Below are 21,736 nucleotides of genomic sequence, written 5' to 3' on the forward strand. Positions count from 1 at the left end.
CCTTAATTAGAAGAATTTTTACTTTTTTCTGATCACCAGCTGATTTAATTTTTTAAAAAGAAAAGCATATTACAAATCTACAGTATTCTGGCTCTCAAATGAAAACATTGATAGGAAAAATCAATGAAGTAATTATCAAAGTTTCAATTAGAAATTCATTAATTCAGAAAAATTTGAGAAACTTTAATAGAGCTATGGTGCTTGAAATTTTACATTCTATATTAAACAGGCATATATACTCTTTCAACGAAATCCACATAGTTATGACTTATGAGAAGTTCTGTTATTGTAACTAATCCATTTGATAACATTATATATTTTGTTAATATGTGCAACTAATGTATTAATAAATAATTCAGAAGGTGAACCTGAATTAAAAATTCTAACCCACTTTTTTGCAAAACTGTGAAGCGTTAACTCTTGCCTATCTTTGTTGTAACACTTATGTGTAACCCTGCATTGATTTCGGACTGTGCAATGTCAAGTAATGTACACACAAAGCTAGATGGAATGTGCACCCCAGAACTTGTAAAATAAGCCTTCCTTCCTGTTCCTGTTACACTTCCTTAGTACCACACTCAACACGCTTTCCCTGCTCTTACATATGAATGCATGTAAAACTTTAAATCTGGAAAATTAACACTTCTTCAAAGCTGCATGGCTCCTCTTCTCTACCCTGTTCCATATTATTAGATTGACTGAATGTCAATGTGGTGACTGCCAAGTTGCAGAAAAGAGTGTCCAGAAAATTGTTGGTAACTGTTTTTCATTATAAATCAGTATTTGCTGGTATATCGTCGCTCTCCCCGCCTCCCCCCACCATCAGACTTTCTCTGAGATTTTTTAAATTTCATGGGAACTCAGCTAACGAAAGAGAAAACCACAGGTCTATATTTCCTTCTTTTCAGATGGCATTCTGGCTAATTAGACCTTGAAAGGATTTGCCTTGAAACGTTATCCACTTTTTAAAGAATTTTTTAATTTCAGGAATTTGAAACTTAAATTTGCCTTGTACTTGATTTATTTTTTTTAAGTCATAAAAGCAGGCTTTCTCTTTCCTACGTTCAAATATAGCACTGGTAGTGCAGCTGTGGTCTGGAAGTCCTTGCAAGAGTTCTGATCCTGCAATCAAATATGTGCAGGTGGACCCCTGCAAGAATTTGTTTGTAGAAAGCAGGCAAACGAAGCATTCCATCAGTTACAGTGTCCCTATTCAATATATATTATTGTTTGTTTCATGTTTTAAATACCCAGTGATTTCAGTTATAGTTTTCTTGATTAAGGACTTAGGAGCAGACTATATAATAATGCCACTTATATGCAGATTTAAGTGAGTGGGTGTAATATTTTGGGGACCATTCAGACCAGTAATGGGTTCTGTCACTGCTTGCCCTGTAATCAGGGCCAGCGCTTCCATTAGGCGACCCTAGTTGGTCGCCTAGGGTGCCAGGATTCGGGGGGCGGCATTTTGTGCGGTCCCCACGGGCGCGTGGGAGCTGCCAGTTCTGCTCCCGTCACGCCGCCGAAGAAGGACTTTCTGCCGACGTGCCGCGGAAGACAGTGGCAGGCAGTTGAGCAGCTCAATGACTGCCGCTGTCGCATGCGGCATTTCGGCGGAGGGTCCTTCTTCGGCGGCGCGATGGGAGCGGAACCGGAAGCTCCCACGCGCCCCGTGGGGACCGCACAAAATGCCGCCCCCCAAATTCTGCCTTAGGCGCCAGAAACCCTGGCGCCGCTCCTGCCTGTAATCTTGGGTGTTTTTGTGCTATGCAGCTTTTGTTCAGAGCCCTGACACCAGTAGCTGCCTGCCTACAAGCACAAGGTCTCTCTTAGGCTTCCACCAGCCTTCTTTCTGGCTGCCTTTCATTTCAAACCCCTGCCAATTTAAGGGCTTCCAGCGGGAAGCCGGGAGGCATGGTGCAGCTGGACTGCCTGTGGGGGGAGCCCAGGCAGCAACCCAGTGGGGAGCTGGGAGTCTCGAGGGAACTAGGCAGGCACAACCTGCCTCACAGTGGGAGCTGAGAACCCAGGGGGCAGCCCAATGAGAGATGCTGGAAGCGGCGGCCAGTAAGTCCCTCGGCCTGCGCAACTTCCAGCAGCTCCTATTGGCCTGGCTGATTGCCAGTGGGAGCCACGATCGGCTGGACCTGCGAACAGGGCAGGTAAACAAACCGGCCTGGCCCGCCAGGGGCTTTCCCTACCCAAGCGGTGACCCCTGTTTGAGAAACCCTCTGCTTCTTAGACAAAAACCCTTAGAAAGTCTACCCAGCTTCTTGTTTCATTTGACACTATTTCCCTGGGCAGTGCAGTCTCACTAAGAGGATCACGTTAAAATGGCTGTCCGATTGCGTTTCACATTACTGTAATATGGCTGGGGTAAAACCAGATGGCCATGCCAAGGCTCATTTGTTCTGAGACAGAATGGATTCCAGTTCATGCCTCAGGGAAGTCTCTGTTCAGACATATGCAAGGCAGATGCATGTTCCACACTCCATACATTTACAAAACACTGTTGCTTTGATTTGGTCTCTGGAGATGAACCATGTTTTGGTATGTCAGTCCTGCAAAACCTGTTTCCAAAGTAGGAGAACCCAAATCATCCCACTTCCTAGAATTTTTCTTGTGTTTGGGATGTTCCTTGTTTGAGTTTGCTGTTTAGAATGCAAAAATAATGGTCATGTGACAGCTAACACCAACATTTACTTTAATAATGGTCATTTAGGAAGAGTCATTTCTCACTCTTCTTTGGGATGTCTGTGTTTCCCACTTCATATCAAGAAATAAGTGGAAGGTTACAAAGCAGCAGTTAAGCTCAGTATAGTGTGTGACCACCAATGCAAAAGAAAGAAGGAAAGGATAGCTCACAATCCTACCTGCTATCACTGATCATAGGGACCGTAAAAGCTTAAGAACTGGAAGATTTCTGCCAGTCTTGCTCTCGGTGAGCCCCAGCAGTGAAAATTTTACTGGAATAGTATCTTCAGATAAGCAGAATTACATAGTAATTAATTTGCTGTTTCATAGTTTTGCACAATACAACTCCTCTGATACAAACATTAAATAAAATCTGCATTTTAATAGCTGTCTCCTTTTTTTCCATAGTTCTCAGAATAACCTTTTGATGGTTTCTTCCCTATAGAACTTCTTCCAAGCTGCCAGAAGTAATCAAACATTGTTCTCTAAAATAAATGAAGAAAAAGTAGTTCTGTTCCTGCATTTGCTAGGGATAGACACAAATGGACATGCTCATCGGCCAAACTCCAGGTAATTTGACATGCTAAATATAACTTTCTTGTTAGTATTTAACACACAACATTTTTTTGTCCTAAGTCAACTTTTTCTCTGCAACAATATTTACCAATCCACATAAAGGGCTTGCAGTTTTACAAGGGGCAAAGTTTTAAGTTGCCATGAAAAATTAACCTTTAAGTTTTCATTAATTTGCATATAGCTACTGTAGCATATACAGATATATTAGCATAATTGACTGTTCTCAGGCTGCCAAGGACTGAGATTCACCTTGTTCCTCCCTGCCTCCAGCAAGAGGGAGATTTGCTGGCTCCCTGACACCTCCTGTCTGTTAGCACCTAAACAATTTTCTCTGGGCTATGCCAGCCCTGTCTTTGCCTTGCAGATTAACAATAGCTGCATCCTAGTCCCTAGCCCCTTTGAAGCATTTCTCTGTAGTAGTCAGCCCCTTATGCACTTGAACCCTCTCAGAAATACCAGGTTGGCTATCCCCAAGGGAACAGTACACAACTGCTTTGGATGATTCAGCTCCAAATCAGGTACTATTTAACATCAAAGCACTGAAATAGATTTCTAGTGAAAACAATAAGAAGTTTATCATCAAAGGTTAAGATTCAAGAGATAGAGAGTAATGATAATGGAAATAGAAATGTTACATGTAAAACAAAATCTTAACACACTCTCTAGAGATTAAATTAAGAAGCTTATCTTCTGTCTAAGGAAGTCTGTCTCACCCAAGTGTCTTTTACAGTGCTTCCAACCAGGACAAGTTGGGATCCTGTTTTCATTAATGTAATCACAATGTCTTGATTACTTCCTGTAGTGCAGGATAAAAGGATGCCTTTTTGCTTTCCACTTGTATTCCTCAAAGTCATTGTCTGCCTCAGAGACAGGGCAACCCCAGGTGGTTCATTTTCTGCTGTGCTCCTTTCCTGTTGACTCCATATATAAATAAGGCTTTCATTGTGTTGGTTTACAGTGCTTAATTTACATTTTACAGGGAGATACACATCTTATCTCCTGTCTGAAAGAACCCTGTTTTTCTCTTTGATTGGTGACAGACTTCAAAACATATATTTTCAATAGATATACAGCTCCTTAAATATCATCTGTAGGTACATCTTACAACAATATTCATAACCAGTTTAACACCGGCCTTCATTTAAGACCTCACATGATATCTTCACGGATAAATACCATGAAAGTGGTGTGCTAGTTGTAGTGAGTTTTTCTGGCTTGTTAGGAGTTGCTGTTATAGAGTTGCCTAGTTGACATTGTGGGGTTTTTAGGGTCACACCATACATCTCTTAATTCTAATTATCAAGGACAGTAGCAAACTTTGCAGATTTTGTTTTTCCTTTTGCCCAAAATGAAGTTCAGAGTCCATCTTAATTCCACACTAAACAGGAAATCCAGAAATAACAAGGCTGATATTGCAGCCTTACTGTAGGTGAACTGCAGAGTTTTTTGGATTGACAATTGAAAAAAGAAAAAGTTTTAAGGCCATACATCATTACAAAAACATTTTGAAGCAAAATTTATGACAATCCCATTGATTTTTCTCTTGAGTTCTGTGTTTCCCTTTTCCACCTGAGACAGTGCAAGGAATTGGGCTAACCTTTGAAGCAGGCAAACCACATTACTGTGAGCCCTCTAAATCAAAGTGTTCGTGCTCCTCTCTGTTTTTATTTTAAAAGGATATACTTTCTAGTCTTTTAGAAAAATGTGAATTGATTGGTTGGTGCTAAGCTAGTCATTGTGGCTTCCCCCCCTTAAAAATTATTGATTTATGGCCAACCATCAGACACACAAGGGTGTTTGGGGCCCACAGAATCCATGGCTCACCAAAATCTGAAGACAAGCACTACATCATGAAATCAATTATTGATATGTATAGTAACTTAAAAAAAGAATTTTAAAATTTTCACGTGTAAGTCTACAATTGCTGTGTTAATACATTGGGCTCTTTTAAAACTTTTATTCTTTAAAGGTTTGCAGTTCACCTTTAAATTATTGTGACATGGAGACCACCTGCCAAATGTTGTTCTTTGCAAACAACTATTATCTCAGAGTGGACAAAGGCACTGCACCAAACACATGTCTTGCAGGGTACTTATCCATAAGGAGTAACATGTAAGGTATCTACAGAAAGCTTGTAACTTATCAAGACTAATAATCATTGTGAGATGTATCTATAGTTATTTGTAACATTACACAGGTGCAATCTGGATTGCTGAATAGCTATTCTCAGCTCTCCAATCTGGGATGCCTTTTACATTGCCTTACTGGTGAACAGCCACTCTGGATCAGTTAACACACAGGCTCCAGCATGAAACTTGCTTCCAACTGCACAGTATTGAGTGCTATTAGCTAGCCACTCATGAATTACACTGCAGAAGAACACCAGCAGATTCTCTAGTCCCAGATTTGTCCCCAGAAATGTGCATCTTGTATTGCCCAGCACCTTACTGAACAATGCAAGCACATATAAAGTCCATCATTTCATCAATGGAAAATTATATGCACCAGCCTTGTTATCCCAAATGGAGCTTCCCACACACTTTAATCAAAACACACTGGTTAGATAAAACAGTGAAACAAGTTTATTAACTACAGAAAGAAGAGAAAAATTTAAAGTGACCGCAAGTAATGAGGCATAATGTCAGGATTGGTTACAAAAGAAATGCAAGCTAAATGCCTACCTTAACAAGCTAAGTGAGAGGCACCTCTAGATTCCCTTTGACAGCTTGAGGCCATGTAAATCATGAAGTTGGCCCTAATCAAGAGGCTTGCCTTAATGACAATGGGTAATCTATCATATACAGTGTATTCTGCCATCTGTAATTCAGAGGTCACAGTAAGTCAAATAATATATTTTTTTTCCTTTGTTATAGAGAATACAAGGACAATATCAGAAAAGTTGATGAAGGCATAAACGACATTGTCTCAATGCTTGAGGATTTTTATGGAAACGATGGAAAAACTGCCTTTATCTTAACTTCTGACCATGGAATGACAGATTGGGGTGACACTTTTTAAAATCTCTAAAGTTATTTAGCAGTTGAGATTATTGGCAAGTTTCTGATTATTTAGAATATGAGCAGATTTGAGGGCTTCACTCACCATGAAAGCTCTGCTGCCTCCACTGTGCCAGGTGCTTAATTTTGTACAGGGCCAAATGACTCACTGCAACTTTGGCTGAGGAGGAGAAGATTCTGGAGTGATGGAGTTCAGGACTGATGGAGAGGGAGAGTTTACTGTAGTGGAATTTCCATTTAAATGAGTCTCCGACCTTTCTGTGAAAGTCAAAAACTGTCCTGTCAACTAAAGGGGACAAACCTAGCCTTAATTTCCAGTTGCATATGAAAAGCTATGTTAATGCATATGTCCTCTGATCACTTCACATTTTCTACTTAAAATATTTTGTGTGGTGAAAGTCCTATTAATACATGTTGTTATCAGTTACACCAAAGGGCACGTTCATCTTATGTGTGAAAAAGCTTGGCGATATGCTCTCTTAAAGATTGATAAAATATGACACCCCCCCCAACAAAATTAATTACCATAAAATAATCATGTCAGCTGCCAAAAAGGAGGTACATTTTACCAGTCTAAGGTCTTGGCAGCAGTTGTGCTGTAGTGTAGGAATATGAGATTCAGAGAAACTTTAGTCTTTCTTTTTGGAGGACCTGGGTCAAATGTACCACTATGGTGACAGTCAGACTTCCAGGGGAAAGAAATTGCAACTTTCCAGTAAAGAATCTTTCTTCCAAAAAGCATCTGTATCGTCTAATAGCCTTCTGAGGAGGAGCGTAAACTAAAAAGTGTAAAGGGAGAGTGTGCTCTCCTCTAAGGTTTTCTCTTGTTATGAATAGTCCATTCAAGCAAAGAATCATCTGGTTTCAGAAATGTAATCAAATTGAGTACTATGTTGTATTTTTGTTGCCAAATATCACAAGTGAGGTTTGTGTATCAAGCTGGCACTATGTGGAAAATATCTTTTCTTCATACAAAAGAAAAACTGCAATTTGAATCAATCTCTTGGTTTTATATGTTACTACTTAGTTGTGTTTGGGATGCAGAATGTGGGTTTACTTGAGCGTTCACTGGGCCAGTCCTATGTGCGTCCAATTGGAAGTATGGCAGAAAAATGATTACCATTAGCATTCTGTAATTCTGAGGTAAGGTTAATCCTCTCGAAGGAAGATTCTGTTCTTCTTCGAGTGATTGCTCCTATGCATTCCAGTTAGGTGTGTGCGCGCCGCGCGTGCACGGCATCTCGGAACTTTTTTACCCTAGCAACTCCGGCGGGCCGGCTGGGTGCCCCCTGGAGTGGCGCCACTATGGCGCTGAATATATACCCCAGCCGGCCCGTCCGCTCCTCAGTTCCTTCTTACTGCCCGTGACGGCCAGTTGGAACTGTGGAGTGCTCTCTGTCCTCCACAACCCTAGCTCTCGCTTCTTGTTTGTATATAGTTAGTTTAGTGATTAGTTTTTACAGTTTCTTAGTTAGATAGTTAGTGTTAGGTAAGGTAAAAGGGGGGTTTTTCCCCCTTTGCCTCCCCCGGTGCGGGCTCATGCCCAAGGCACTGGGCTTTAAGCCCTGCGCAGCGTGCCAGAGGCCTATGCCTGTCGGAGACCCACACGACGCCTGCCTCCGCTGCCTGGGCGAAGGACATAGAACAGATAAGTGTTCACTCTGTTCCACTTTCAAACCGCGAACTCGAAAAGAGCGGGATATCCGCTTAAAGCAGCTACTGATGGAAGCGTCGCTCCAGCCCCCGGCACCGTCCGCGCCGGCACCGCGAGCTTCCTCGGTGCAGAGCACACCGGCGGCGCCGAGCCGCTCAGGCTCCGCGGCACCACAGCCTCAGAAAGCGGCTACGAAGTCCCGGCACCGCTCGCTTTTGCCTTCAAAGAGACACAAGCTGGCGAAGGCGCTTGCCCAGGCCCGCGCTGAGGACTCGGCGAAAACGATTGCGCCACCTGCGGCCCCAGCGGTGACCGTGCGCAAGTTGGGCACCGGGCTTTTGACTCCGGCGCCGCAAGGCCTGTCGAGTCCGGCGCCGCCACGCTCCCCGGTATCGACCGTGGTTGAGCCCCGGCTGCCTTCGACGCCGGAGACATTCTCTGAGGCGCGTGAGCTGATTCAGCTCATAGAGGCACCGAGCCTCCGGCCCCCGGCACCGCCGGTGCGGGCTGTCGTGTCGGCGGGAAAGCCGGCCAGAATGACCCGGCCGCCCTCTCTGGACAGGCGACATGGACGGCGGTCCCGGTCACGTTCCCGGTCCCATGGCAGATCTCCGTCTTGTCGCTCCCGATCTCGGCACTGCTCGCCATCGCGGTACCGATCGCCGTCGAAACGTCGGTCGCAGTCCCGGTACCGCTCGTCATCGCGGTACCGGTCGTACTCCCGGCGTCGCACGAGGTCCAGGTCGCCATCACGTCGGCACCGGCAGAGGTCTCAGTCCCGGCACCGTTCCCGGCACCGCGACTCGCGTGGGCGCTCCCGGCACCGCAGGTCTCAGTCCAGGTCGAGCTCCCGGCACCGGTCGAGCTCCCGGCACCGGTCGAGCTCCCGGCACCGTGACGGACGTCGCTCCCGGTCGCCATCCCGGTACCGAGCGGAACAGCATCGCTCTTCGCTGACATCCGGGCACGGTCTGCCTTATGCGGCGGCGCACTCCGCCAGCGCCTCGGCACCTCCATGGCCATCCCGCCCCGCGTCGGTCGCTTCCAGGACGGAGGGCTACGGACACCTGCCGCCCACCCCACAGGGCCATCCTCAAGGGGCACAGCCGTGGGGCTTCTGGGTTCCCTGGGCCCAGTATGAGGCTCAGGGGGTGCCCTTCCCCCCGAGAGCCCTCGCGTCCGAACGCAGGGTACCGGAGGCGACACTCAGCCGACTGGCCCCTTCGCCACCAGGCGGGGGTTCCATACCACCTGAACCCCAGGGGCACGCGCAGCCTGACCCTCCTGACGAGCAGGCAGCGGACCCTTCGTCGGAGGCGGTCATCCAGGGCTTATCCTCCTCGTCCTCACCTGACGAGGCGGTGGCCGGAGCGTCGTCCAAGGAGCCTCCACCCATAGACTTGAAGGCGCACCAGGACCTACTTCGCCGCGTGGTGGCGTCTATGGCTCTACCAATAGCGGAGGTCCAGGAGGACGAGGACCCCATCACGAATGTCGTTGGGGCAGAGGTTCCAGTGCGCGTCGCACTGCCATTCGTGAGAACAATTCAAAAGAATGCCACCACACTATGGCAGACACCTGCGTCCGTCCCTCCTACGGCCCGTGGGGTGGAACGCAAATACTCTGTCCCTCCCACGGGCTATGAGCATCTATATACTCACCTGACCCCGGACTCGTTGGTCGTCCAATCGGTCAATGATAGGGAGAGACACGGCCAGCCTGCCCCTGCGCCCAAATCGAAGGACGCGTGGCGTATGGACCTACTAGGCCGTAAGGTCTATTCCGCTGGCGGTCTGCAGATGCGGATCGCCAATCAGATGGTCCTCCTCGCCAGGTACGTCTTCGACATTATGGCGTCCCTGGCGAAATTTACGGAGCTCCTGCCAACAGCCTCCCGACAAGAGTTCGCGGCGATGTTGGACGAGGGAAGGAGGTCATCTAGGTCTTCCATCACGGCCGCCCTCGACGCTGCGGACTCCGGAGCTCGGACCTTGGCCTCCGGCGTGACGATGCGGCGCATCGCCTGGCTGCAGTCCTCCACCCTGCCGCCGGAGGTCCAATACACACTGCAGGACCTGCCTTTTGACACACAGGGTCTTTTTTCAGAGAAGACGGATTCTCGGATCCAGACCCTGAAGGACGGCCGTATTGCAATCCGCACTCTCGGGATGCACACGCCGGCGACGCAGCGCAGGTCATTCAGGCAGCAGCCCTCCCGGCCCTTCTATCAGCAGCGATATCGGCCATACAATAGCCGGCGACCGGCCCAAAATCGCCGTCGTCCTTCAGGCAACCGCCGTAACCAGGGCCAGGCCTCGTCCAAGGCCCCTCAGGGGGCCAAGCAGGCCTTTTGATGGGACGCTCGAGGACGGCCCATCACTCTCCCTACCAGATCCTTCCCCGTTATTTTACAACCGCCTTTCCCATTTCTTTTCGGCGTGGTCCCAATTAACATCAGACAACTGGGTGCTCCAAACGGTCCAGTCGGGATACCGCCTGCAATTTGTTTCGCCCCCGCCTTCCCACCCACCCTCCCTGTCCCTCTTCAGGGACCCCTCTCACGAGCAAGTCCTCTTACAAGAGGTTCAGACTCTGTTGAGCGTGGGTGCCATAGAAGCAGTACCTCAAGACAGGCGGGGCAGGGGATTCTATTCCCGTTATTTTCTCATCCCCAAAGCGAAAGGGGGGCTACGTCCTATCCTGGACCTTCGCGAGCTGAACAAGTACCTGCTCAAGCCCAAGTTTCGCATGGTCACCTTGGGGACCATCATTCCCTCTCTGGATCCGGGAGATTGGTTTGCCGCCCTCGACATGAAGGACGCCTACTTCCATGTCGCGATCTATCCTCCCCATCGTCGTTACCTCCGGTTTGTGGTCAACAACACCCACTACCAGTTCGCCGTGTTGCCGTTCGGACTCTCCACCGCCCCGAGGGTATTTACCAAATGCATGGCGGTAGTGGCCGCAGCCCTCCGGCGTCGTCAGATACACGTCTACCCGTATCTCGACGACTGGCTGGTTCGAGGTCAGTCCCGACAACTCGTGATGGACCAGATGACAGAAATTCTGTCTCTCTTTCAGCGTCTCGGTCTTCTCATCAACGCCGAGAAGTCCACGTTGATTCCGGCACAGCGAGTGGAGTTCATCGGAGCGGTCCTCGACTCCACGGTGGCCAGGGCCTGTCTCCCTCGCGCTCGACACCAGACGATGGTCTCCATCATCCGGGACCTCGTCACATTCCCGACCACGACGGTGCGCTCGTGCCTCCGCCTCCTGGGCCACATGGCTTCGTGCACGTATGTCACCGCGTACGCGCGGCTCCACCTCCGCCCGTTCCAGTCTTGGCTAGCGTCGGTGTACCGGCCTCATCGAGACCCCATCGACATGGTGGTCACGGTCACCGGGATGACCCTCGAGTCCCTCCGCTGGTGGCTCGACCCGGATGTCGTGTGTGCGGGAGTCCCGTTCCATCCTCCTCGCCCATCCGCCACTCTGACCACGGATGCCTCAGCGCTCGGTTGGGGAGCTCACCTGGCCGATCTCCATACCCAGGGTCTGTGGTCGCCCCAGGAGCTCGCTCTGCACATCAATGTCCGCGAGCTGCGAGCGATCCGTCTGGCCTGTCGCACCTTCTGCACCCGCCTGCAAGGCCGCTGTGTTACAGTGTTCACGGACAATACAACAGCAATGTTCTACGTGAACAAGCAGGGCGGAGCCCGGTCCTCCCTCCTCTGCAAGGAGGCGATGCTCCTGTGGGACTTCTGCGTGACCCACTCCATTCACCTGGAAGCGTCCTTTCTTCCGGGAGTGCAGAACACGCTGGCCGACCATCTCAGCAGGTCGTTCCTCTCCCACAAGTGGTCCCTCTGTCCAGATGTCGTCCACACAATCTTCCGGAGGTGGGGATGTCCCCAAGTAGACCTATTCGCCTCCAGGGAGAACAGGAAGTGCCACCTGTTTTGCTCATACCAGGGTCGCTCGCCAGGCTCCCTGTCGGACGCCTTCCTTTACCCCTGGACGGATCGCCTCCTCTACGCCTTCCCTCCGTTCCCGCTCGTGCACCGAGTGCTCCTGAAGCTTCGGAGGGACAGAGCCACCGTCATACTCGTAGCGCCGGCCTGGCCGAGGCAGCACTGGTACACCCTGCTGCTCGAGCTCTCCGTTCGGGAACCCATCCCCCTTCCGTTGTGGCCGGACCTCATCACCCAGGACTTCAGCAGACTCCGCCATCCGAACCTGCAGTCCCTCCATCTCACAGCTTGGTACCTGAGTGGTTGACCCACGCGGAGAGGGGCTGTTCTGCAGCAGTTCAGCAGGTCCTATTTGAGAGCAGGAAGCCTTCCACTCGCTCCACGTACCTAGCGAAATGGAAGAGATTCGCACTCTGGTGTGATCAACGAGGTCTCAATCCGTGTGTAGTCCCGGTCCCTACCATCCTGGACTACCTCTGGTACCTTAAGGAGCAAGGTCTTGCGGTCTCCTCCTTGAGAGTTCACCTGGCGGCAGTGTCCGCCTTTTGTCCATCCGTGGAAGGTCGGTCCATTTTCTCGAACCAGATGGTTTCCCGCTTTCTCAAAGGCCTGGACCGCTTGTACCTGCCGGTGCGGCGTCCTACCCCGACCTGGGATTTGAACCTCGTGCTGGCCAAGATGATGGGTCCCCCCTTCGAGCCCTTGGCCACGTGCTCCCTGCTCTACCTCTCCTGGAAGACGGCCTTCCTTGTCGCCATTACATCAGCGAGACGAGTTTCTGAGCCCCGCGCTCTGACGGTTAGCCCGCCATACACCGTCTTCCATGGGGACAAAGGTGCAGCTTCGCCCTCATCCGGCCTTCCTCCCGAAGGTAGTGTCAGCTTTCCATCTCAACCAGGAGATCTTCCTCCCGGTGTTCTTCCCGAAGGCGCATACTTCGCCTCGGGAGCAACAGCTGCATACCCTCGACGTCCGCAGGGCGCTCGCTTTCTACATCGAGCGGACTAAGCCCTTCCGGCGTTCGCCCCAGCTGTTCGTAGCGGTTGCTGACCGCATGAAAGGCGAGCCGATATCCTCCCAACGGATTTCCTCATGGGTTACAGCATGCATTCGGACCTGCTACGAGCTTGCTCGCGTCCCTCCGTGCCGACTCACCGCCCACTCGACGAGGGCGCACGCCTCGTCGGCTGCCTTCCTGGCCCACGTTCCGATCCAGGACATCTGTCGAGCGGCCACCTGGTCTTCGGTCCACACCTTCGCCTCCCACTACGCGTTGGTGCAGCAGTCTCGAGACAACGCAGCCTTCGGCTCCGCGGTATTACACTCCGCCACGTCTCACTCCGACCCCACCGCCTAGGTAAGGCTTGGGAATCACCTAACTGGAATGCATAGGAGCAATCACTCGAAGAAGAAAAGATGGTTACTCACCGTAGTAACTGTTGTTCTTCGAGATGTGTTGCTCCTATCCATTCCAGACCCGCCCTCCTTCCCCACTGTCGGAGTAGCCGGCAAGAAGGAACTGAGTAGCGGACAGGCCGGCTGGGGTATATATTCAGCGCCATAGCGGCGCCACTCCAGGGGGCGCCCAGCCGGCCCGCCGGAGTTGCTAGGGTAAAAAAGTTCTGAGATGCCGTGCACGCGCGGCGCGCACACACCTAACTGGAATGGATAGGAGCAACACATCTCGAAGAACAACAGTTACTACGGTGAGTAACCGTCTTTTCTAGTGGGTGGTAAGCCATGGAGACTTTCCTGCCCAGCATCTGTGGAAGCTATTTGTTTTGAATAGCAGTATATTTATAATTATTAGCATGAGGTATTTTGACTCATTGGTGCTTCAGGTACAGTTCAGGAGTAAAATACAGCGTTTGATTATTGCCTTTTGCATAAAACTACAAACTGTTCAGAGATGGAATAACAGGGTTTGTTTACTCCTAATAATCCATCAGATCTAAGAGTTTATTTATACTTATCTTTTAAAACTATCAGTCCAATTATCATTTGCTCATTTGCAAAACAAAGGTCTGTTTGAATATTACATTTTATTGTTGAGCTAGCTGACGTTTTATATTAGAACATTTGAATTTTAGAATATTTTTTTTCCTTTTTGTTCTTACAGGCAGCATTCACCACAATAAAAAGATTTTGGGTGTCACTATCATCTTCCTAAGCCTGACTTAGCTTTTTTGTTAATGCATATTTTTGATTTTTGTTTCATTAGCTGAAAATTAACTAGCTTTGTGGAAAGTGCTTCTGGAATCCTGGAAAAATATTTAGGGATTCTGCAGGAAGCTGTCTTTAGCTCTCTTTAGCTTGGAGGTTATTGATCACGACGCAAGGCCTTTGAAAGTAGAAGGAAAGGAAGAAACTTGAAATGAGTCAACAATGTGGCGCAGTTGCAAAAAAAAAGGCTAATATCTTTCTGGGGTGTATTAAAAGGAGTGTTGTATATACAACATGGGAGGTAATTGTTTTGCTGCACTCAGCAGTGTTGTGTCCAACTTTGGGTGCCACACTTTAAGAAGGATGTGGACAAACTGGAGGGAGTCCAGAGGACAGCAACAAAAAATGATAAAAAGTTGAGAACCTGACCTGTGAGGAAAGGTTAATTAGGTATAATTAGCTTTGATAAAAGAAGACTTTGGGTGAGGGGGTTAGGGTTAGGGTGAGAACCTGATAAGTCTTCTGATATGTTAAAGACTGTTTATAAAAAGAATGGTGATTAATTGTTCTCTGTATCCATTGAAGGTAGGACCAGAAGTAATCGGCTTAATTTGGAGCAAAGAAGATTTAGGTTAGATATTACAAGAAAACTCCAGATAGTGAAACACTGGAATAGATTGCCAAGGGAGGTTATGGAATCCTCATTCTTAGAGGTTTTAAAGAACAGATTGGATAAATACATGTTGAGGTTGATCTAGATATATTTGGTCCTACCTCAGCACTAGATGAGCTCTCCAAGTTCCTTCCACCCTTACTTTTTTATGATGCTATAAAATGGGGGTTTCTTTTGCATTTTTGAGAGATTTCTCCTGTCCCTCTTTATAAAAAAGCCTGATCCTATACCTTAAAGTGAGTTGGAGCTTTACAATTGACTTTAGTAATTCCAGGATTTTCAAGCCTGAAAAAAGCACATCCGGACCATAGCCAGGAGTCTAAAAGCTTTAGATCAGTGCTTTTATTAGAGCTGTAATACTAACAGTTCTGCTTTTATTTATTTTGAGTCCATTCAAAATATGTTCGACACCTGACAAAAACAAGTAAAGAGACAGTTCTTGCCACAAAGAGCTTATGATCTAATTTTGACATGACACAAAGAGTGATGGTCAGAGACACACACATAAGGGGGCAAAGAGTTGGGTACGAGGAAAGGGATAATGAGAATGAGGCAGTGGGTTTAAAAAAAATGCACCCCAAAATTTGCTTTTCTCCTGTGATGGATTCACTACACTGGAAGAGAGGTCCTAGCTCATGCCTGATTAATGGAGGCAAAGCTCCCTTTTTGTAACTGAAAATTCCCCATCTGGTCCTTTTCCAGTCTCTGTACTCTATAGAGAAGAGCAAATGTTGCCTCTTCTGCTTTCTGTGCGAGGAATTTTTCAAGGAATTCTTTCCCCTGAAAAATATTCCCCCCCCCCCCCACTGGAAATGTTTTGTGTGGGAGGGAGAAAATCTTGGACATCCTTTAATGTGTGGGTCTGGAGACTTCCAAATCCTAGTGGTACATCCCAAGGCCTTATAGTAGTTGTAGAAACTGAACAGCTGCCGCAGCAACTTCAAAAGGCTCCTGCTTATGAACTCAGAAAGAAAAGAAATCTTGCATTGGAAGGGAATGCAGTGGTTGGGGCAGATTTTCCTAGCATCAAAAGCTTCCCAGAGTGGTTACCACTCCAGGGAGATGTTAGGTCACCTATTTCCACAGCCAGCTGCTTAGCAGCCTTCTGCTTTGCTGAACCATGGATTTGGGATACACCAAGGGATTCAGAAGGGTATTCTTAGCACCTGACAACAACCTGACTTCTCTGCTTGATAATCATGCTTCCATTATGAGCCAGTCCTCTCACTCTGCTAGAAAACAGTTTGCTAGTTTGTGCTCTATTGGGGACAGCAGCAGAGAGAGGAGTTTTAGAACCTCTGCCAGTCTGCTCTCTGCCAAGACCTGCACTATGAGAAAAAAATCTAAACAAGTTCAGGTAGGGGAGAAGATCTCCCTTAGTGAGGCCATGCAGATAAACAGCATCTGTTCTTCCCTGCTCCTGCACTTTTGTCCCTCTCGTTCAGAGTTAGTTTCTTTTGTACCCAAGCTGCTCTCCTTCTTGGATTAACAAGAAGCTCTGATTCAATCATCAAAACAGGGAAGCAGAAGAACTTTGTGTGTAGGGGCTTAAATCCACAAATCCTTCCCAGACCTGCAGGTTTTTAGGCTCAAAGTGGCTTAAAAGAAAGCAGAGTTAGTTAGCAAACTTTAACCTTTCATTTGTATCCTAGCAGTTGTTGCACATGCAACCTCAACTCTATCTCTGGAGCATATACATTAAGATTTCATTTTTAATTACATACCGGTAATTAAATTTGATATTCTTTCAAACCCTTCTCATTAACACGCGCGCACGCACGTGCGCGCACGCACGTGCGCACACACACACACACCTTGTAGAATATGTTTTGTAAGATATACTGGGAACAGGACAGGGCACCTATGATTCCCCAGCTTGTTCAGTGGGCACCTTTCACCACTGGAAAAGGGCAGTGGAGGCTGCAGATACTTTGTGCCTTTGCAAATCAAGTCACTTGGGTGCCTAAGATCCCAAACTTGCCCAAATTTATAGACATGTTTAACTTTACACACCTGAGTAATCCCTTTGGTTTCAATGGCACATGCAAGTTAGGCACATGTATATGTTTTTGAAGGTTTGGAGACTAAGTGCTTAACTTTGGGCATTCAAATTTGAAATTTTTTACTTGAATTTCCTTGTTCCTTAGTTTCCACATATTTTAAAATGAAGAAAAGTATCTATTTCAGAGGGTGTGGTGAAACTGAAGTTAGCCAATGTTTGTAAATTGCTTTGTGATTCTCAAATAGATGTCACTACATAGGTGCAAATTTTAAAAGAAAGGTTTCTAAAATGTCTCGTCGTTGCAGTAAAATAACATGTGGTTCTAGTGTAGCCTGCCTGAAGAATGTAGCCAGGATTTTTTTTCTAGGCAGAAATTTAAACTTGGCTCTGTGAGAGCACTATTTGCCTTGCTTATCAAGTCATTGTGCTTTTGGTTTGTCATATCTGTAGGCTCTCATGGGGCTGGTCATCCCTCAGAGACTTTAACACCATTGATTGCTTGGGGAGCTGGAGTGAATTATCCACAGAAAGTCACATCCCAGTTCTTCGAAGATGATTTTTTAAAAGGTATGTAAACAAATCACCAAATTACATTAAAAGAAATTACTTTTTGTTTTGTTGCACTAATATTCAATGGAAAGGGCAATATTTGAACCTCACATCCATTGGATTTAAACTGCATTGAAATTATGGATCAATAAGGTTTGTAAGCAAGAAAACAAAGGCAGAATTTGCCCCAGAGACCTTGTGTTCTACATTACAAGAAAAAGGGGTAGTTGGGGAAGTATGTGGTGATGGTTGTGGAAGGCTTGTCTCATGAGCAAAATCACACTTGCAGAGTTTCCTTCCAATCATCGTATCAGGGGCTTCCGAACAGTGCAACAAGGATGTTCATGTCCCAAAAACTTTGGCTGGCACAGCTGAAGCATGGTTCTGAGGATGCCTCTGAGGTTAATTTATCTTCACAGAAGCTAAATACTTCTACATTGATTCCAGACTTTCTTGTAGCCCCACCATAGCATAGCAGTAGTCATGGTCTGTTTTTTGCCAATGGCCTGAGTATACTCCCCACCCCCAAGGGTTTGTTAAAAGGATGGAGTGGCCTGCATAAAATACTGATTGGGTAATCCTGCAGGTTTCCAGGTGAACAGAATACAATGGAGAGTATAGCTATATTTCTGGCTTTAGCCCTTCCTGACAACAGCCCACGGTTTCCAAATCTCCTGAGCCCCAAATGCATGTCTGTTGCACAGAGAGACTTCCTTATTCTCTGTTGAAATGGATGTGCCATGGAAACACTGCTTTCCTCCCACACTCTTCTGCAAATTGAGGTCTCTTCGATTTCATTTTCCTTTGTGTGGCTATAGTGGAACTTAAGGTAGTTGTGCTTTTGGAGTCGAAGAAAGCACTGCCATGACCCTTCCTTATGTTTTCTTTTTTCACTTAAATTTTTTTTTATTTCAGAAAAATTATGCAATCCTTGCAAAGTGCTAATATATGAAGTATGGAAAAGTTCATATTTAATATTCTAAACACATGGTATATTAATATACTGGATTATTGAAACTTCATTGCGGTTCTGTGTTGCCATGTAGTATGTTTTGAGATAGTACATCATGTACTTGGCTTGCTTTTCTTTTTTCCCTTGTGCTCCATTTTTGTATCTGTTTCATTTCTCGAGACCTCCTAAGGGTCTAAGACGGCTCAGGATCAGTGGGGTAATAAGTTTCTGTGCTGCTGTATTCTTTGTCAGGCTACATTAGAGAGGGGAGTAAAGAGGCAAAAATGAGCAGTCCCGAAGTTTTCATTCTGCATGTGCTTGAGAAGAGTATTGGTGGCAGAGACTAAATAAATTTGACTACTCTGGGTATAGATGGTGCTAACATTTCACTTTTTAGAATCAAGTATTTGCACAAAATTATTGCACCTCCAATAGGTTTGAAAAGAAGCCACGAAATAATATATTGACAGTAAGCAAAAATGGCTGACTTTGAGGCCTAGGTTGAACAGCCGGAAACGTCAAGTAGTTTTCAGTATAGTTATAGCTATGTTGGTCCCAGGATAAGAGAGAGACAAGGTAGGTGAGATAATCTTTTCTTCTTCGAGAGGATGCTCCACTCTAGGTGCCTCAGATCAGATATATTAGGTAGCAGTATCCATTCGGTCTGTGCATGTGTCCTCCGCAGCCTCTTGCCTTGCACTGTGGCTATATAGAGCTGCATGGGCAAACTGTCCTCAGTTCCTTCTCAACTGCCTCGGCCTGAGACGGAGTCTCAGCAGTGTCTGAGCTGAGCTTACCTCAACTGTATTTTTTTTTCTTGTATCTTACTAGTTACTTAGTGGTAGTTTTTAATTTTTACTTTGTGTTAGTTATACTAATTTTATAACTGTTAAAAAAAATAAAAATGGCAAAAATATTTGAAAAAAAGAAGAGATTTTACTTTTATGATAGGAACTGTTGTCCTTGTGCCTATTTTTTTTCTCCCCTCGGGGGAACTTAAATGCTGGGAGGGCATGCCCAGTTCTCCTGGTTTTAAATGCTTCCTTTCATGCCAAGAGGCTATCCCCGTCAGTGACATAGAACTGTTTATTCACCAACCAAACACAGTTTGAACAAACTAGTCTTGATGCCTTTGGTCATGAAAAACTCCCTTGACTGGTGGAAGGATACTCACAGTGTTTGTGCGGGGGTCTCCTTTGCTCATCCATCTCCAATGTCATGCATCCCTATTGGGATGGGAAGCCCACCTAGAAACTCACACTGTTCAAGGCAGGTGATCTCCTCTCGAGTCCTCTCTGCACATCCACTTGCTGGAACTCAGAGCAGTCAAATGCCTGTCTCTGGTTCCTTCTGCTGAACTGGGCAAATATGTGAAGATCATGATGGACAGCATATCATGAATGCTTTATATCAACCATCATGGGAGTAAGACCACACTCCCTCTGTGCCAAAGCAGTGAGGCTCTGGAATTGGTGCACACAAAACCAGCTCAATATCTCAGCAGCTTACCTTCCAGGCATACAAAACATCACAGCAACTGCCCTCAACTGGTGCTTCTTGGAAGATTGTGAATGGGAGATAGATCCCATTATACTCCACCAGATATTTCAGTGTTGGGGCATCCCGCAGATATACCTGTTTGCCACAACTAAGAACAAGAAGTGCTCCCAGGTCTGTCTGAGAGACAGACTGCGTCACCACTCCCTGGGGGGGATGCCTTTCACCTTTGTTGGAGTTCAGGCATGCTGTATGCATTTCCCCCAATTCCCTTGATGGCCAAGGTGCTGCTCAAGATAAGAAAAGACAAGGCCAGAGTTATTCTAGTAGTTCAGACATGGCATAAACATGCTTCCCTTACCTCACCCAACTTGCTCTTTTGTCAACCGGGCCATTCCCCATCTTGTCTCAGGATGCCAGTCAAATCTTTTACCCCAACTTCAAGGTTCTTTGACTTAAGGCATGGTTAATAAATGGTATGCAGGTTTAGAAACAACCTGTTCTGAGGATTTAAAGAGAGTGCTGTTATGTAGTAGGAAACAATCCACTTGTGGTACCTGTGTGCAAAAGCGGATAAGATTCAGTCACTGGCGTGACCCCCTAAGATATCTTTCACCTACATCCTCTCTATCAGTTATATTGGATTACATGCTAGAGATAAAAATGACAGGATTGTCTCTAAGATCCGTTAGAGTACACTTGGCAGCTACTATGGCCTTCCATCATATGGTAGAGGGTCTCTCCATCTTCGCTCATCCTACAGCAAGGAGGTTTCTCAAGGGACTGGAGAACCTTTTTTCACAAATCGGATGCCTTGCATGGGACCTCAACTTGGCACTCAGATGCCTTACCAGGCCCCACTTTTAACTATGGCTACCTGCTTCCTTCTACACTTGTCTACGAAAACAGCTTTTCTAGTAGCCATTACTTCTGCTTGAAGATTTGGAGAGATATGGGCTCTGATATCCCTCTCCCCTCAGTCTTGTTTTAATGATAAGATCACGTTGCAACCACATCCCAAGTTCTTACCAAAGGTATCCTTGGACTTTCACATAAACCAACCTATCTATCTTCCAGTTTTCGTCTCTAACCCACACCAGAATAAAGGAGATGTGGCATTACATACACTTGATGTGAGGAGGGCATTAGCCTTTTATATAGCTCTTTAGAAAAACTCCCAGATTGTTTCTCCATTGTGGACAGAACTAAGGAATCTCCAATTTCCAAGCAAAGACTCTCTAGATGGATATGTGACTGCATTACCTACTGCTATCACTCCATGAGATCTCTCTCTATTTCAATAGCCTTTCTTAAGAACGTTCCTGGCATGGAAATATGTAGAGCAGTGACTTGGACCCCCGTTCATATATTATCATGTCTCACCTTCTGGTGCCATGTTTAGCTCTACTGTACTATTTTCAATCTTTGACTTGACTCCTAAATCCCACACCTCCCTTGAGGGTACTGCTTGGTAGTAACCTAGAGTGGAGCACATACAGGGTCACTACTCCGATAAGAAGAGAAGGTTACTCACCCTGTGCAGTAACTGTGGTTCTTGGAGATGAGTTCCCCTATGTATGTTCCACTACCTGCCCTCCTCCTCCTCATGCTTCAGAGTTCTTTACAGTGGAGCTCTGTGGTCTAGAAGGAACTGATGGAGGTTCACTCATCTTGAAGAACCACAGTTATTGCACAGGATGAGTAACCTTCTCTTATTGGACCAGTTTCTGTTGATGGAAGGTACAAGCGTATGAGCTACACAGAGCTCCTCTTCAGGTCTGTGGAAGTAAATCAGTGTGTCCCAGATCTGAAGAGGAATGTTGTGTAGCTCAAAAGCTTGTACCTTGCACCAACAGAAGCTGGCCAAACATATTAGCTCACCTATCCTGTCTTTCTTAGAAACGCCAAGGAAACTTACTACTTCTAAGTACAAAATGTATAGCCCTAATAACATTAATTTTTACTGTAAAAGACCAGTTTTACAAACT

At 46.6% G+C, this 21,736-nt stretch overlaps 1 protein-coding gene across 5 annotated transcripts in view; it reads left to right on the forward strand.

The window, feature by feature from the left end:
- PIGN (phosphatidylinositol glycan anchor biosynthesis class N) overlaps positions 1-21,736 on the forward strand; it is a 186,697-nt gene that overhangs the window by 43,974 nt on the left and 120,987 nt on the right. For all 5 annotated transcript variants that reach the window (XM_045003648.1, XM_045003649.1, XM_045003647.1 and 2 more), the window contains exons 6-8: positions 3,140-3,264; positions 6,144-6,274; positions 17,201-17,317. In XM_045003648.1, coding sequence (XP_044859583.1) covers positions 3,140-3,264; positions 6,144-6,274; positions 17,201-17,317 — 373 coding nt within the window. The remainder of the gene's footprint in view (positions 1-3,139; positions 3,265-6,143; positions 6,275-17,200; positions 17,318-21,736) is intronic.

This window comes from Mauremys mutica, chromosome 2 (assembly GCF_020497125.1).
Source record: "Mauremys mutica isolate MM-2020 ecotype Southern chromosome 2, ASM2049712v1, whole genome shotgun sequence".
NCBI lineage: Eukaryota > Metazoa > Chordata > Testudines > Geoemydidae > Mauremys > Mauremys mutica.